The 17590-nt window shown below is 35.8% G+C and overlaps 1 protein-coding gene across 5 annotated transcripts in view; it reads left to right on the forward strand.

Annotated features, from left to right (window-relative positions):
- Positions 1-17590, forward strand: part of CDC42BPA (CDC42 binding protein kinase alpha) — a 162522-nt gene that overhangs the window by 125208 nt on the left and 19724 nt on the right. For 3 of the 5 annotated variants that reach the window (XM_080587648.1, XM_080587650.1, XM_080587646.1), the window contains 11 exons: positions 3497-3535; positions 6798-6917; positions 7573-7653; positions 8769-8874; positions 9621-9757; positions 10388-10527; positions 11214-11295; positions 12447-12663; positions 13469-13531; positions 14435-15028; positions 16947-17044. In XM_080587648.1, coding sequence (XP_080443774.1) covers positions 3497-3535; positions 6798-6917; positions 7573-7653; positions 8769-8874; positions 9621-9757; positions 10388-10527; positions 11214-11295; positions 12447-12663; positions 13469-13531; positions 14435-15028; positions 16947-17044 — 1677 coding nt within the window. The remainder of the gene's footprint in view (positions 1-3496; positions 3536-6797; positions 6918-7572; positions 7654-8768; positions 8875-9620; positions 9758-10387; positions 10528-11213; positions 11296-12446; positions 12664-13468; positions 13532-14434; positions 15029-16946; positions 17045-17590) is intronic. The other 2 variants (XM_080587649.1, XM_080587647.1) reach the window with 1 other exon arrangement.

A 17590-nucleotide genomic window follows, 5' to 3' on the forward strand; every position in this document is an offset into this window, starting at 1 on the left:
TACTAGAATCACGTTTGCATTAAAATGCAATGTTATTAATTTTATTCTAGAAATGTCTGCTGTGAATGATGTAACAAAGACGGTATAGTAGATAGGCCTATACTACTGACTGAGTTTCAGCAATTCTGAAAGAATGCTTTTCATCTAGATGTTTTTATCTGCAATTCAGTACATACCTTAGACAAAATGTGAATGTACATTTATGGTACTATAGTAGCATGCATTTGTCTGCATTTTTGTGTAGCATAGAAAACCTTGTCTTGCTGATATTGTTGGAATTTTCTTACACCAAAAATATTTAGAGTATAGTTTCCTGTCTTGTTAAATGTACAATAAATTAATATTTTAATCCTTCACTGAATTAAGGAAGTGCTCTGTATGTTGCCAGGGGATTAGGAACGCTTAGTTTGTATTAGCAGGCTCTTTCATAAAGAGGTACTTTTAAAATATCTATTACTCTCCTAAAACAATGATGAAGGGACTGGGGCAGATCTCCTATCAGGAAAAGCTGAAAGTGCTCAGACCTTTTAGCTTAGAGAAGGAGGAAGCTTGGGGGGATCTCAGCAATGTTTATAAATACCGGAAGGGAGGATGCAAGCAAGACAGAAACATGCTCTTTTCAGTGGTGTCTAGTGTGAGGACAAGATGCAATGGACGAACACTGGAACCCAAGAGGTTCCATCTAAACATCAGGAAGCACTTTATTGTGCGTGTGAAAAGCACAGGAACACGTTGCCCAGCGAGTTTGTGGAATCTCCCTCCTTGGACACCTGGACATGGTCCTAGGCAATCTGCTCTAGGTGTTCCTATTTGAGCAGAGGTTTGTCCCAGATAACATCCAGAGGTTCCTTCCAACCTCAACCATCCTGTCATTCTGCAAAAACCTGTTAAAAGAGAAATAAAGTACATATGTAACAGAGTAATTGATAATTTTCTGTTTTGCAAGGTGAAACAGAGGACAACAAAGTTTTCCTGTTTGCTCTCTAGTTAGTTTTGAAGGACACCAATAAATACAGGATAAAGCACTATTGTTTTTTGTTGTTGTTTCTTTTGTTTTAAAGAGGGCAACATTTTTTTTTTATGAGCTTTTACCTTTTTTCTTTGCAAGTGAATAATTTTCAGCTGTTGGCATACATCCTTTAGATCATTCTTTTCAGCTGGTCCACCCAGATCAAATCTTTTTAACTAATACCCAAAGCATTAGTGTGTATATCATTGCATATGGATGGCTTGGCACATACAGAATCAAACTTCCTTCGGTATATTTTCAAGTTGAGTCCAACAGCTTTTTTTTTCTCAGTACCTTTCTGAATTGGAGTAACTAGGTGCTATCTAGGGCCTCTCTAACACTGAGGCAGAATGTTTTCTGGCAAACCTTCTAGCAAAACAAGAGAGTTGACTGTTCAAAGACAGGAAAAGTACCTTACAGACAAATAGAAGACTTGTTGAGTTATATTTCTTTATTGAAAGAGAAATGTCTGATGTCCTTTTTAGTAGATGGAAGGTAGCATAATTAGTGTTTAAAGTCAGTTCTGCAGCCTTCTGTAGCTGGGCAATTATTTGATTAATTCACAAAGAGATTCATAATACCTAGCCTTTCAGTTACCAAGATGAATGTTTATTTATGGTTCAGTTAATTGAGCAGGTTCAATATCCATGTATTTGACAGAAAGTAAGGGCCTCAAAAAAAAAAAGGCAAACAAAAAAAAGGGGGGAAAAAAGAACAAAACCCACCCTCCCCTCTAGATGTGACCTCTGTTCTCTTATGAACGTGTCTTTTTGACAGTAGTTGCTTTGTAGGGTAATATTTATTGTAGCATCTCAAGGAGAATTAGTCTGTGCTCAATCAAACCTGAGAAGTGTGTGGGTTTTTTAAATTAAGACCGGTGAAGAATTGGAAATGCTTAGGTTAGACTGAGGCAGTGCTGCAGGATAGCATGCTTTTCAGGAAAGCCTGTCCTGTAATCAAGAACCCAAAGTAAATATTAGTAATGGCCCATTATGTTTCTACAGCCTCTGTGCTTCATTATGAAATGACAGTGTGTGTAAAATAATATGGCATTGTAGTTACATATTGCACTCTTTGCAAAGTCTGTGAAGTCTGTTTAATATATACATGTGTAAGCAGCACCGAGTTTGACCCACTGGTTACATTTGAAGTTTGTTAGGGTGGATAACGTCTTCTGTCTGACATCCGAATAATGTGTTCATTTATCACACTCAGTGAATGATTGTAGTTAATTCTAATTGTATCAATTAAGGAAAACGATAGCTCTGCATTTCTTCTGGAGAGAAGTAAAAACATTTCTCTTGCTGTCTCTGTAGCCTGCAGGTGTTGAGCAAGAAAAGTAGTAGCTCAGTATTGTGATGAGTAGTCACTGTTGGCTCAAGCTGTTCCTCCTCGAATCCTCAACAAGATACTTGGTCAAATTGGTAGAACTTGTGCCAAAATCCTCATAGTTGTGAAAGTCCAAATGTCCAGAAATGATCATTTTATCTCCCGTGTGCCCTAGAGGTGTGAAAAGGAGTAGGACTGGGTTTTGCTGTCTGTGGTTTCTGATTGTGGCGTGGAGGGCAGTCATCCCCAATGACTCCAATGTACTCATTTCTAAATCTTTTCCCTTATTTCTCCTGTGTGTTGCAGACTGTCTCTCAGTAATAGAATCTAGGTCTTAAGTCTCCTGTGTTCCCTGGAAGTGTCTGATAATAGCAGTGTTGGGTGGTGATTTTTGTTTTGGTTTGGTATTGTTTTTTATTTCTTTTCAAGATTGATCTTTGTGTATCTCTCTAGCTAACAGAAGCAATCTACTTGTTTTATTTAAAGTTGAATTTGTGATTATTTAGTAACACTGAAACAATAACAGTCCATTTTCCCTTGACAATTATTTTCCTACTTGCTAGAAAATATTTTTTTTTCTCTTGTTAGTAGCACATTATGAATTAAAAATAGCTTTCTTAAATTTTCCTGAAGTCTGTCCCCCCCATGCAGTCCCTGTGGGCCTTGGTTAAACTAAACAAATCTCAGCTTTGTAAATAACCACAGAGTAAATCATGTTCTGAATTCTCGTTTTTAAATACTCCACTGGTGTGTGCTGAGAGCCGTGACTGTTCCTGCGCATTCATAATTAAGTTTAGAATTACTCTGGTTCTTAATGATTCTTTAAATTGGATGTAGTGAACCTCCAAAAGATTGCTTTATTTGTCTTATTGAGAATACAGTGATACTAACTAAAAATCATACTTTTTAGTGTAACATAGTCTGTAGTTTCACTGTTACTGTCTGTTGTAAAGCTACAAACTCTAAAATAACTGTTCCTTTTTTTGACGTTTCTTCCCTCTTGTTACCCCAGAATAGTGTTTTGAAAATTGTTTTAAAAATGAACGTGTTTGTGTGTGTCTAAACAGTACATCTGGAAATACACAGCAATGAATTCAGAGCTGAAGTATATGTCACTGTTTGGTTTTGTAACATACTCTCCTCCTTTCTTTGTTAAAGCGCTCTCCTTCCTGTATTCCAGCTAACAGAGGCAGATGTGTAAGAGGCTGTCTTACTCTATGTGGCCCTTTATTTTTGCCTGTTGTGTACATGCCTTTGTTTAATGTATGGATTACGTATATATCTCTCTGCATGTCTTGTGCTGCTGCTGCTGCTGCTTGCTGCTGCTGCTGCTGTGCTTTTTGTTGTTTTACAGCTGCGGGCTAAAAGCTTCTGGAGTATTTGGTTTGGTAATACTTCCATGAGCAGAATATCGCAGTAACTAAAGAAGATGCTTTGGCTACTTTCTCATTTCAGTATGTAAATTCATTGTGAAAGCTCATCTGGTTGATGCAGGATGGGAAGATGAGCAGATGTCAAATGAGGGCCTGTTTGTTTCCTTGACCTTTGGAGAGGACACGTAGGGTTACAAGAATTTCCTGTAGAAGGTAGAAGTTTGGCATTCAGGAGGCATGTCACAGCAAATGACAGAAAATATCACAGCACAAAGATAAATAAATGAGAAGTAGGAAACTGAGTAAACTGAAACATTGTAGAAGGCTGGAAAAATTCATACAAGGAAGACATAGTTGTATGTGTTATAGTCTATCAAGCTGGATAGCTTTGTGGTGTTTCAGAAATTGAGGTGGATTTTAAAACATTACCAAAACTTTGTACCTGAATTGGTATCAGGTATGCCGTGTCCACTTTGAACTCACTCTACTTTGAGCTACTTCTTTTGATTCTTTCATATATATGTGATAGTAAGACTAGGAAAGCATACGAAGCATTTCTATTGAATAATCAATAAATAAACAATGATACGCACAGCTCTAATAATGTCCTAATGTAGTTCAAAGCACACATCTCAGCATCTCAGTGTTTTAGACAAGCTTACAGTGGCTGTTTTTGCCTATTGTGGCTCCAATTCAGATGTATTTATACAGGGGCCAGCTTTGGCTCAGACCTTCATAGAATCACAGAATGGCTTGGGTTAGAAGGGACCTCAAAGACTGTCTAGTTCCAACCCCCCTGCCATGGGCAGGGATGCCACCCACTAGATCAGGTTGCTCAGGGCTTCATCTAACCTGGTGTTGTCACCTTCATAGATGACATTGTGTATACCATTAAACACAGTCTGGTGGAAGCTTTACAAGGCTACTGCAATTTGATCTGAAATGTTGTTTTCATAATCCACTGGCTTAGTTTAAGACTAATTTTAATGGTGCTAATATTATGGTCCACTTAAGCTTCTGGCCATAGCTCAGTTATGTTTCTTTTGTACTTACTTCATCTCATTAAAATAAGGAACCTGAAGATTACAGCAGCCGTATAGCTTAATATCCTGTTTCTGCAGTAAAGTTGGTGGTTAAATTCCCTTCAAATTCAGTAATGGTAGATCAGGTTCTGTGTGTTTTGGGGCTTTTTATGTTCATAAGCGAAGTAAAAATACATTTGTAAATAGTTCAGCAGTTGTCTTCTAACCACAGAGGCTTTGTAGCACATTCCCGAAAAGTTCCATTATTTATATTATCCTTGTACTAAATTTTTTAATAAACACCACGAAAATTCTTTGGTATGCAGATAGTACTTTGAAAAGGAAAGCCTTCTGAGTACGTGGAAATGTTTTTGAAATAATAGATTAGATCTTTGAATTTAACTGAAAGAAGAGAAGGAATGTCTGCTTCTTGCTATGGAAAAAAAAAAAATCCTGTGGTTACTCCTTGGGCTTACTTTTTTAAATAGCACTGTTAAGAAGCAGCTAGATTTTTTGAGGTTAAATAGTCTTTGACTGGATTCTAAGTTATCACATATTCAGACTTGCTTTAAAAAAAAAGTTTAATTGAAACAATACTATGTGTCTGGGGATTTTCTACTTAAAGGCATCAGTGTTTCTAATACTGGATGAAGCTTCCAGTTATAATTTGCTTCTCATAAATCTGAGCGCAAAATGTTTACTGCTAATTTTTGCCTCAGTACTTGAAATACATGACCTATGTGCAGAAAGCAGGTGTATCCCATTATCCCATGATGCGATTTTTTTTTTGTTACAGAAAGAAGATGCAGACATCTTAATTTGCCTAAGTTGATTAAGCTGATGAGCATTCTCTATGACTTTTTTTTTTTGATGACTATGGTAAAGAAGTCATCAAACTCAGCTCACTACAATCTAAAATAAAAATTAAAAAAAAGAGCAAGAGAGAGCTTCAGCTGCACCTGTTCATTACCGTGATTGAGTTTCTGGGGAAGAGGACTGTATATGCATGTATAAGATTGGCATGACGATATATTTTGTTCCCCAAAAAGTAGCAAAGGTTATTGAATTCCTAGTATGGTGTCAATGGCAAATGAAGAAAAAAAACATTAGAATATTCAGATGCATTCTGTAAAGGCTGCTGCGTATTTTATTTGTTTTTGCAAGTTACCCAAATCGGGGTAACTGTTGATAACATTGCTCTAGAAAAGCCAGACATGCAGTGGAGCCTTCTGTAGGCCTCCAGCTTTTAGTTTTATTATTAGTGGAGAAAAGCATCCTTACCTCACTTTAATTTAAATAAAAAATAAATCCAAAACTTTGATGTGGGGATGTCATGTTTACAATGAAGAATCTTGCATTCTCTGATTTTCATTTGATTTTTATTTGATTTTCAGTCTTGATTTTCATTTGTCTGATGAAAATCAGGCAAAAGATGACTTGTTATCAGGACACCTGATCATACCCAGTGTTCTGTTGTTCAGTATAATCTTGTTCTTGGCTTAGTTTTGTTGTGTATCAAAGACTAGGAAAATAGTCCCCTGAAGAAAATGCAGAAAATAAAGATGTTTCCCTTTTTGTAGTTTCAGTGGAGTACAAAACCCTTCAATTCTCTGTGAATATTGTTAATGCTAATTTAAGGAAATATAACATTTGCTCTGCCTTTTCTGCTAAATACATTTGCACTGATTTATGTGGGTTATATGGGAATTCACTACTAACAAATCTCTATTACTGGTGGACAAAATAAGAGTAATGTTTAGGAAATAGTCACCCTTTAAAAATGCTCAATTACAAGTCTTCTTGAGTGTTTATCAGGCCCCTGAACTAGCAGTCCTTATGCATGTGCTCACCTCTCAGCAGAGCCTTGGCGTCTTCATATTTAATAATTTAAATTGTGTTTTTGTAGCTTGATTAAAGAGTTACTTGAAACTGACTTATTCTTTCTCAGTTCTCTCTTAGGAATTCTGCTGCTTCCTTATCTTATTTTGGTAAGAGTCAAGAAATCCATTTTAATGATGTCTTTGATTTCTTTTATTTTTTTCCCCCTCTGGAATTTTCTCCTAGATTGATTCAGTTGAGAATTTTACATTGTCTAATACACCATCACGGGATGAAGATACCAAGTCTCACCTCCATTCAAGATCAAGGTCTCCTTCTACAGCAAGCGAAACTGAACCCATAGAGGTACTCGATTTTTTTTTTTTTTTTTTTTAGGAGTATCAGTTTTACTTTGCTGTTACAAATCTTTTTGTTTAGAAACTAAACTCGCTATACTATAGGGACTATTTAGAACCCTGTAAATAGCTTTCTGCATTGGTGGTGAGCTGTACTTTGGGGAATATTGAGTCCTTTTATGTATGGTTAGTTGGTTTGGGATGGGGACTATGTTAAATCAATTATTGGATATCTTTGCATAATGTATCCTTAGTTGTGAAAATTTAAGAAATATTTGCACAAAGTTGATGTTGCAATATAGTTTGTGAGAGCACGTTTTGGAGTCTTGCCCATACAAAATATTAGCAAGGTTCTGCAACTGTAATAATGGATCATCCCCTGTCCCTGTTTAAAAAATCAATTCTCTGATTATTTTATGTTAGAAAATAGTCAGTTAAATGGAGCTAATGCAAAACTATTTTTGCTGTTTAAGATGTCAAATATTTAAGAGCTGAATCTCGCACATCATTTTTATGACAAGTAAGATTTGTATTCCTGAGTCCTTCCTTTGTTAGTCAATTTGGGTTTTTTTGTATGTTTGGGAATGGAGTGGGCGGCAGGTTGTAGTATTTTTACTTTATTCAAGCTGTCTTTGATAGTGTGTATTTGATGTCTTATTGATCAGGTTATGGATCATCCTCCCCGTTCAATTCACACGCCAACCATGAAGACAGCATATATTGGATCGGGACTTTCTGCACTAAAGGTATTCAATCATGTGTTCACACTTTTTGTACAATAAGGGGAAAAGTATTGCTCCTGGGCCACAGCATCAGGAATCTTACCAGAACTCTCCAGAAGAGTTCTTTGTGTGAAGGTTGGTTGCTTTCTAAAATTTAACAGGCCCTCAGTAGCTCAGGGTTCTTCTGTGTATATGAAAAAACAAACAAAAACAACAACAAAAGCCTTTTTTGCAATTAATCAATGAAGTGAGTAAGTCTTTCTAATACATCTGTTCCACTGCTTTGATAAATTGCAAAACAACAAAAGACTTTACGTAAAAGAATGCTAAAGATGTTTGAGCAGGCAGTTCTGTTGGCAACGTCTAAACAGGTCAATCAAAAATACTAAGTGGGTGCACTTGGAATCATATGAAACAGATTGTACTGCACACATTGTTTCATTTTTACAAATGTTTTGCCTTAACAGTAAATAATGATTATTTTTCTGAGCTTATAGACCTCAATTACAGTGTTCCAGTTGTGTGATTCATCCCACCATGTTTCCGTGATAGCAATCAGGTCATATTTGTCTAACTGTGACATGGTTTCCAACTCCTTCTGCTTGTTTCCCATGCTGTGTGTAGAGGCACTTCAGCTAGTCTATCAGTTGCAATCAATTGATTTTAAAATCAACTTTATCTGTATTCTTGCTTTAAATTGGGTATTCTGAAATTGCCTGTGCCTGACACCATAAAACTGAACTCTGTCTTGCTTTCTGGCATAAAAATAAGAATTTTGAAAAAGTTTGATATTTTACTTTGAACTAATGCAACACTCCTTACAGTGAAGCACTGAATATGTTTCTTGAAAGATAGGTATATACATATGTTCAACTTGTAATGAGTGTAATTGGATAATTTTGTCAACTTTCCTGTCTATGGTGGAAACAAACTAATATTCTGAGGCAAGGTACAGTTTCTATGGTTATGTTCGCATGGGATGGTTTAAGTTATCAATAACAAGCACTGATAAGGAATGTCTTCAGCCTGTGTGTTAGGAACTCAGGTCTCATTTCAGCAAACACTCTTGTGTCTGTGAAAAGATAACTATTCTTCAGAAGTGTTACAGGTATTAACATCCTTGTCTGCTTGTTTCACAGCCTAAAGCACATCAGTTTGTAGTGAAATCATTTAATACCCCAACAAAATGCAATCAATGCACATCTCTGATGGTTGGTTTAATAAGACAGGGCTGCACTTGTGAAGGTAAGTATAAAAGGAGGAAATGGGAACTGAAGTTCTTACAGATGCAGATTGCATAGTAAACAATAATGCAGGTGTCTTCTGTATACGTTTTGAATAACAGAATATATTCTCATTCTGCTGTCTTGTAACAGTGGAAGCCAAACACTTTGAGTATCTCACGTAAAAAATCACCTAGTTATATGGCTACTGGTACTTATTCTGGTTGGTGGCAGAAGAGCTTAGCAGAGTTTATGTAAATTAGCAATAAGGGGCAGCAGTCAGTAGTCGAGTATGCTGACAGCAACCTTGCTTTACGACCCGGGGCAATATGTAAGAAAGTTTTGCAATTTAGTAACAATATTGCTTCTTTCCAGGACTGATTTATTCTAGATTTATGTATACACAGAATAACACACATAATTTAGGGAAGTTTCCAGCTTTTTGTTTATAAGACAGATGGACCTAGAAAAAAAATAATACAGATTTTTCAGTTTGAACTTCTAATGAGGCTCTTTCTTACCTGAATGAAACCAGACTGTGTATCCATAGAACTCTGAAGCTGAATAACTCTGAATTTAGATCCAATCAAATTATGCACTGCTGTTGTGCAAAAAATACTTTTCTGTTTTAGTGTAGCAAAGTTCAGTGCAACAATTCAGTTGTTAATCAAAAAAATAAATAGAAAAAGTATCATCATCGTTATCATAGCTTTTGCATTGCATAAGAAATAACCATCAAATACTTTTGTTTCTTTTCCTCCTCACAAGTATGTGGATTCTCCTGCCACGTGACCTGTGCAGACAAGGCCCCTGCAGTATGTCCAATCCCTCCTGAACAGACTAAGGGCCCTTTGGGAATAGATCCGCAGAAAGGTATAGGAACAGCTTACGAAGGACATGTTCGAGTAAGTATCAAGTAGCAGCATTTGGGGCACTTGCATTAAATTTGTTGCTTTCTGGAGGTGAAATTAAATACTAATTTTAGGGGAGGAGGATTTAGTAATATTTTAAGGTAGCAGTTCGGAAACTGAGACATAAATTTTCACAGAGCAACTCTTGGCATTTTCAACAGTATTTCTCTCTCTGTGTCTGTTGGGCATTGTGCACTGAGTTGGTCTTGAATAGTCCATCTCTAGAGATCAGATCATCTTCCCAGGCCAATGAGTTTTTGAGTCTTCCTGTTGACTAGTACTGTTTGCTGGTAATTGCTTTTAAAGAATTAATTAAAAAATTACTAGGCAGATTTCTGTTGACCAACTAGAGATAGATGTTTATATCTTTTGTCAACATATCTTTGAATAAGCTTGTTTACTAGGGAGAAAGTGGTGCAAATTTTTTTTTAAAATAACATGTTGTGGTATCTGTATGATTGTGTTTGATGCTCTTACTGCATCTATGCTATTTCTTATCTTGCTTAACATTATCACTGAACAAAAGTTTATCAGCCTAGATAAGAGAATTGATTTTTGTACTGCCTGTTTGATTTTTGACTGCACAGAGATTTAAAGAATTGATCAGAATTTATTTTGCTAAAGGTACCCAAACCAGCTGGAGTAAAGAAAGGTTGGCAGAGAGCGCTGGCAGTGATCTGTGATTTTAAACTCTTCCTGTATGATATAGCAGAAGGAAAAGCATCCCAGCCCAGTGTGATAGTGAGTCAAGTCATAGACATGAGGTAAGCTTTCTGTTGTTCAGTGGGAGCTTTTCATAAGGGGAAGGGGGGGCGGGTGACAACGCAATAAAACTTCATTACTACTTCCTATGCCAAAATGCATCTGTTAGCTGTGTGTAAGAAGTGGAATGAGTAAAGAATAAAAATACATTCTTTTGGGGGTTGGATAGAGTTTTTGAAGACAGGTTGACCTTTGTCATTGGATAAAATTAATAGAACTTTGTATTCAGGAGGGCTGAATATTTTGTTCTCACAGTCTTCAGTATTATTGAAATACTACTGACTTCGCTGAAGGTTGACGACATCTAGCGTACCCAATTAAGATTACAACTTCTAGACAGTTTGGATTTTTATGAAAGAGTTGAAAGGGTCTTCTTGCCCCAGTCTGTTCTTTCTAGTTTGATTTTTGTTTTAAGTTTTTAATTTAAACAGATGCAAAAATAAATACTCTGAATAGGTATATTTCCATCAGCATTTACCAGGAGTAATTACGTAACATTGCATTATGAGTTCCATTTGCAGATAAAGAGAAAAGTCAGGATAATTTTAAAAATTAGATCTCAGTACTGTCCTGTTGTGTAAGTAACAAAACAAGGAAATTGGTACTGTGGAAATATGAGTAAACAACCAAACACACAGATTTTGCTTTCCTTAACATTATTTCCAATAATGTTTATGGTCTCCATAAGGGATGAAGAATTCTCAGTGAGTTCTGTCCTGGCTTCAGATGTCATCCATGCAAATCGAAAAGATATCCCCTGTATCTTTCGAGTAAGTATGTATGTTTTGAGCCTAGTTACCCAGAAGTGCAGGGTTTTACACTGGGATGTACAGCATGCATTCACTGACTACCTGCTCTGGTGTTTAACTTCAGTCGCAAGTCCTAGCAGTGTGTTATTCATGACTGCAGCAGTGCATAAAGCTCTGTACATAGATCCATATATTTTTCGTCATAAAAATAGCACAAGTTTTCATCAATAAAGATGATAGGTTTTATTTTTTTCTAACCTTCACAATAAGACTTATGTTTCTCAGCTTCCTATTAGCCATTTGAAATTCTGTTCTTCATGACCTTCTACACTTTCATTTCCCGAAGTTGTCTTCTGCTTCTCAGTTTGATTTGCTGCATTATTCCTGAAGCATTTTTTGTATGTAATTTCTTCATATATAGACACTGGATTTCTGAAAACTCCCATTCATCAGGTAGTTAGTATAGAAATACAGTGTAATATACTCGTCAAAATTTATCTGTTACCTGGTATCAGGATTTTGCCATCACTGTCTTTTTCTAATATTCTTTTTATTTTTACTGGATATTCTGTTGAAGGTTTGACCTCAGTGAAAAATCTTTGGTGTCTAATTAATTCTCGTATCATTTCTTTACCTGCACCATTGTATTTCACTTCTTGTTCTTCCTGCTTTCAGACTGTTCAGCACTGTACATGCTAGGAGGAGATAAACCTACAAAAGGGGCTTTTGCTTTTATCTGTAGCAGCTGTACCAAATACATGATGATGATAGGTCATTCTTATGTATATACCATTCCTATTACGTTAAATTAACGATGGAAACTATTGACTTTTAAAAAATACAGAATACTTTGTAAGAAATTCTTTACATTATAAAATTGCTGTGAGATGTCTAGCTGATTTAGGGTGGATGTTTCCAAGTTACAGAATAAATATAAATATGTTACAAAAAAGTTTTCAGAGTTTTCAGAGTTATTCACATCTATAGGTCTTTCCGCCATGAGCTCTTGATTGTGATAAATTTTTTCTATTAACTAAAGCTAAATTTTTGCATTCTTAGATCAGATAGCTGATTAACAGAGCACTTTACATGCATCTGATATCCTGTATAAATGATCAAGACAAAATCTTTTATTGCTTATGACTTAAAATATGTATTTAAAAATTTTCCAGGTCACAGCTTCCCAGCTCTCTGCATCCAGTAATAAGTGTTCAATCCTGATTCTAGCAGACGGTGAGAATGAAAAAAGCAAATGGGTAGGAGTGCTCAATGAATTGCATAGGATCTTGAAGAAGAACAAACTCAAAGACCGCTCAGTCTATGTTCCCAAAGAAGCTTATGATAGCACCTTACCCCTCATCAAAACAACACAGTCAGCAGCAATCATAGGTATGAAATGAATAAGAAGAAATCTCTGAGAAAAATTTCTTCTCTTAGATTCTAATGTTGCCAGAAAAAAAGCAGAGTAATGTAGTTGATTCATGATGGCCTCTATGATGGGTATGCTTAAAGCATACATTTTAAAGAAAAATATGTTAAATTACATTGTTTACTGAAAAGAGAATAATATGTAGTGTTTTTATCCCATATGGAAATATGTATGGGAGTACGAGAGAAGTGCAAAGTATGACCCAGAACTTTTGTCACATCTTTAAAAATACACAGATGCATAGTTACAAGCCATTTTGGCTAAGCATTAAACATTACTCTTTTGTTATTCTGTAAACATAATTCCTTAACTGGACAGATTTAGAACTACAGAATAGGTGTAAATCACTGATTTTACAAAAATCTGCCTGTTAAAAAAGAGAGACAAAAATTGAGAGCTGAGAATAAAGTCTTTTAAAATGCTACTGCACAAAGTATGTTGAGCTCAGATTATTTATATGTGATTTTTTATTTATTGCAAAGTAAGTGGTATACCTAAGTACTCTGAATGAATTCTTAAAAATAATGTTTCTTGTGTTATTTCTACTAACCGGAGAAATGGAAAAAGACTTATTTTTTTCAGAAATTTGAAAGACCATTGTTTTTTTCTTCCTATTTTAGATGAATGTGTTTATTCTGGCTTTATATTTGTTTATTTCAAGATATTAAAAAGTCTCTGTTAATCAGAATTATCTCATTTGTTGGAAAAAAAAAAAACATTTTAAAAGAAAACTAACCTTTTTTTTCCTCTTTGTTAATATCATAGACCACGAAAGAATAGCACTGGGGAATGAAGAAGGGTTATTTGTTGTGCATGTCACCAAAGATGGTAAGAGATTCGGAACTGGTAATAATTTGCCTTATATTAAATAACCAGAAAGTGACTTTGTAAGCCTTGTTCTCTTACGATATCCTCTAGTTTCATTTTTCTCAATTTACTGTATTACATGTTGGACAGCCCCATGTGAGAGCAGATAATCAAGAAGCTGTTCTCTGTGCTTTCATTTTTGGGTATCAGTTCCAGTAACAAAGATCCATCATCTGGAATGCAGCTGAAGGTTTTATTTCCTTGTTGGAAGCAGACTCAAAATTAAATTCAGGCCAGGTTGGGTCTTTGTCCAGTCAGGTCTTGAAAATACCTAAGGTCAGAGATTTCACAACCTCTCTGGGCAGCTTGTTGCAATGTGTATTTCACAATGAAACATCTTCTCATATCTAGCTGGAACATCCCCCGTTCCAATCTGACTTCTTACCTCATCTTCTTCTGCTGTGCATCTCAGTAAGGTGCTTGGATTGGACTTCTGTGAAACCTCCTCCTTGGTATTGGAAATGAAACGTTATGTTCAGTTATGTAGAGACATAACAGCAGATGCCAAAGCTAATTCAACAAGCAACATGTTTAATTGTACAATTTAGTTCTTTGAGGGTTTTCCTTTATTCAGTAGTTTAGTGGCTATAAATTGTTTTTTAAATTAATTCTAAAATGATATTGCAGTTGTTATTACATAGGATCTGTTCCTCCCTTTTTCTGATGAGAAGTCAAAGGATTATCCAGCTCTGGCATATCTGGTATAATTAAAATACAAATTACAATTCTGTATTTTTAAATATATATTAAGGGAGCAATAAAGGGGATTTCTTTTATTTGCTTCATAGTTTATCCACTACAAATACATACTTTTAAATCAATTCACACTTCACTGTTATCATTTTTCTTGTTTTTTTTTTTTAGAGATTATCCGTGTTGGTGACAATAAGAAGGTTCATCAGATTGAGCTTATCCCAAATGAACAGCTCATTGCAGTAATCTCAGGACGAAACCGTCATGTGCGGCTTTTCCCCATGGCAGCGCTGGATGGAAGAGAGACTGAGTTTTATAAGTTGGCAGAAACAAAAGGCTGCCAGTCAATAGTTTCTGGACACGTACGCCATGGAGCCTTTACATGCTTGTGTGTAGCTATGAAAAGGCAGGTCCTCTGTTATGAACTAAATCAGAGTAAGACACGCCACAAAAAGATCAAGGAGATCCAAGTTCAGGGGAATGTCCAGTGGATGTCAGTCTTCAGTGACCGTCTTTGTGTAGGCTACCAGTCAGGTTTCTTAAAATATCCCCTTCATGGAGAAGGCAGCCCATACAGTCTGCTCCATCCAGATGACCACACACTATCATTTATCTCACAGCAGCCAACTGATGCCATCTGTGCAGTCGAAATCTCAAATAAAGAATACCTGCTGTGTTTTAGCAGCGTAGGGGTTTATGTTGATTGCCAGGGCCGAAGGTCTAGACAACAAGAATTGATGTGGCCTGCAACTCCATCATCTTGCTGTAAGTTGCTCTGTGTGTCAGTCTATTTGTTATTATACGTAGAAGTGATCACTGCTTGTATTAAGATCCCCAGGATGTGAAATTCAAGGAAGATTACTCAACAGGTAAATGAGTACTCAGCTTCTTTGTCAGCGGTTTTAAATCTAGTCAAGAGGATTTAATCCTGATCTCATTTACACTGGCTTTGACAGCTCTATAACAGACTTGTGCTGCTGTAGCTAGTGCAAAGAGAAACCAAGGGCCAGGATTTCTAGGTCAGTCACCTGATCTATTTCTAAACACCCAGCCTGATCTCTAAAACAGCCTTAGGCCCTAGAGAGGCTAGTGGGATCTTTTTGCATTTGCTACAGCTGAAACTAGACTGTTGCTGTTTAAAGCCTAAAAATTTGATTATACTTTGGCTCAGCATTGTGATTTGAATTGCTCAAAGATAACCATGATCTGGTAGTTAGACTTGTCTTTCTCTTAATGGTACTTATTCTTGCTTACTGATTTTTTTTCCTTTTCTTTTGTTGCTCCTTCATTCTCTCATCTCTTTTCTCGTTCATCTTCTTTCTTTTTAATTTTCTTTTATTCTTTTTTTTTTTCCATATTTTCCGAACTACAGCATAGTAGTAGAAAATGTATTTCAACAGTGTAGGAAATGTATTTCCTAACCTCATTGGGAAAAAAATGAAAAATTTCAAGATTTCCTTTTCTAGTAAGAATTGTGTTAAACATTTATTGCATGTTTTTTCAAAGCTGGGACTTCATAATTGTGACAGAGGAAAAAGAAAGCTGCAGTACTTGCCTTCTTTTTAATATCTTTCTGAATGCAGATAAAGATTAGCCAAATTTGTCCTCAGATTATATGAGCACAGTCCTATGTTGATTTTTAAGATAGTCTGCCTTCTTACTTCACTGTGACAGCACTAGTCACGTTGCAGAGGAGAGTAATGTTTCCTCTGGTCTGAATGAAGCCCCATCTCAATGTGGAAGAATAAGTTTTTACAGCCTGTATGTCACTTCTGTTTTTCAAGCAAGAGCATGATTATTATGATGTCAGAACTCAGAAAATGACTGAGTCAGAATAAAAGATTAAGTAAATGAATAAAAAACAGTTATTTTCACATGTAGACTTTCTATCCTGGCCACTGACATTTGTGCAAGTTTTTTCATTGCCTTAAATGAAGTGACTTGATGGCATTCCAATTCAGAACAGAGGTATATTTTATAGCAAATAGTGTTACATATAAACACAAGTTTGATGCTCTTGTTAGTCTTGGCAGACTATGGCGGCTTTCTTGCCAATGTGGAAGTACTGAATTCTCCTTTAGATGTCCCAGTTGAAAAAATTTCATGCTTGGAAAATGTGCCAAATGAGTAGCACAGAATTCCCTTTACAATGTGGAAAATCAGAAAAGAGAATTAAAACTAGCAGGAAATATGAAGACACTACTGACTGTATCATGGTGCTTAATTTTAACTGATGTTCATTTAGTACATGGTCCAAACACTAAGCACATTCATTCAAAGGACGGTTATTAAATAACAAGAATACCTACCACATCATGTACAAAATACAAACTCTTAAAAATAGGGTTTTTAGAGAAGAAAAATATTTAACAACATCAGTGCTTGGCAGAGTAAGTTGTAATTCCTTGTAGTTCATGAAGTGGTTTGGTTCTGCAAAGTTAAAAGAAAAATCTTGTGAAGGTTTTAGAAGGTTTTTTTGGTGGTGGTTTGCAATAAATTTAATGGCCATTTTTTAGTTAAAATTTATTTTGCAACCTAAGGTTGTTTTTAGATTGTTTTGGTTTTGTTTTTTTTGTTGGTTTAGTTTTGCTTTTTCTTATAAATACTGTTAAACCATAACAAGTTGTATATTGTGAACCCTGTGTAAAAGCACATGACTATATACCTAATCATTCCATCTCAGGTTACAATGCACCATACCTCTCTGTGTATAGTGAAAATGCAATTGATATCTTTGACGTGAATTCCATGGAGTGGATTCAGACTATTCCTCTCAAAAAGGTAACTTGCTCTTTTGATATCAGTTAAAGAATATGATTAGACTTCAGTATTGCTTTTCTACATTCATACTTCTTTTCTTTTTAAGAACATTAGAGTTCATCATTAAAACTGCTTCTTTAAACATAATTATTGAACTAAAAGAAAAAAAAAGATTGTAGGTAGAATTTTGTTAGGTTTGGTTCACTTACCAAAAGGAAGAAGTGTTTGAAAACTGACACTACCTTGGTATTTAGGAGGTGTTTGCTCAGCTGGAACAGGCTTCCTAGCAAGGTGTTTGATGACCCGTGCCTGTCTGTGTTCAAGAGGCATTTGGATAATGCCTTTAATAATATGCTTTAACTTTTTGTTAGCCCTGAAGTGGTCAGGCAGCTGGAGTTGATGATCTTTGTAGGTCCCTTCCAACTAAAGTATTCTAATTCCAACTCTAAAGCTGTATTGGGAAAGGGAAGGGGAAAGGAAAGGGAAACAGCTTATTCTGGATGTAAAACAGAAGCAAAGGAACAGCTCATCCTGGATGTCATCTCTAAGCATGTGGAAGAAAAGAAG

This window comes from Anser brachyrhynchus, assembly GCF_964034855.1.
Source record: "Anser brachyrhynchus genome assembly, chromosome: 3".
NCBI lineage: Eukaryota > Metazoa > Chordata > Aves > Anseriformes > Anatidae > Anser > Anser brachyrhynchus.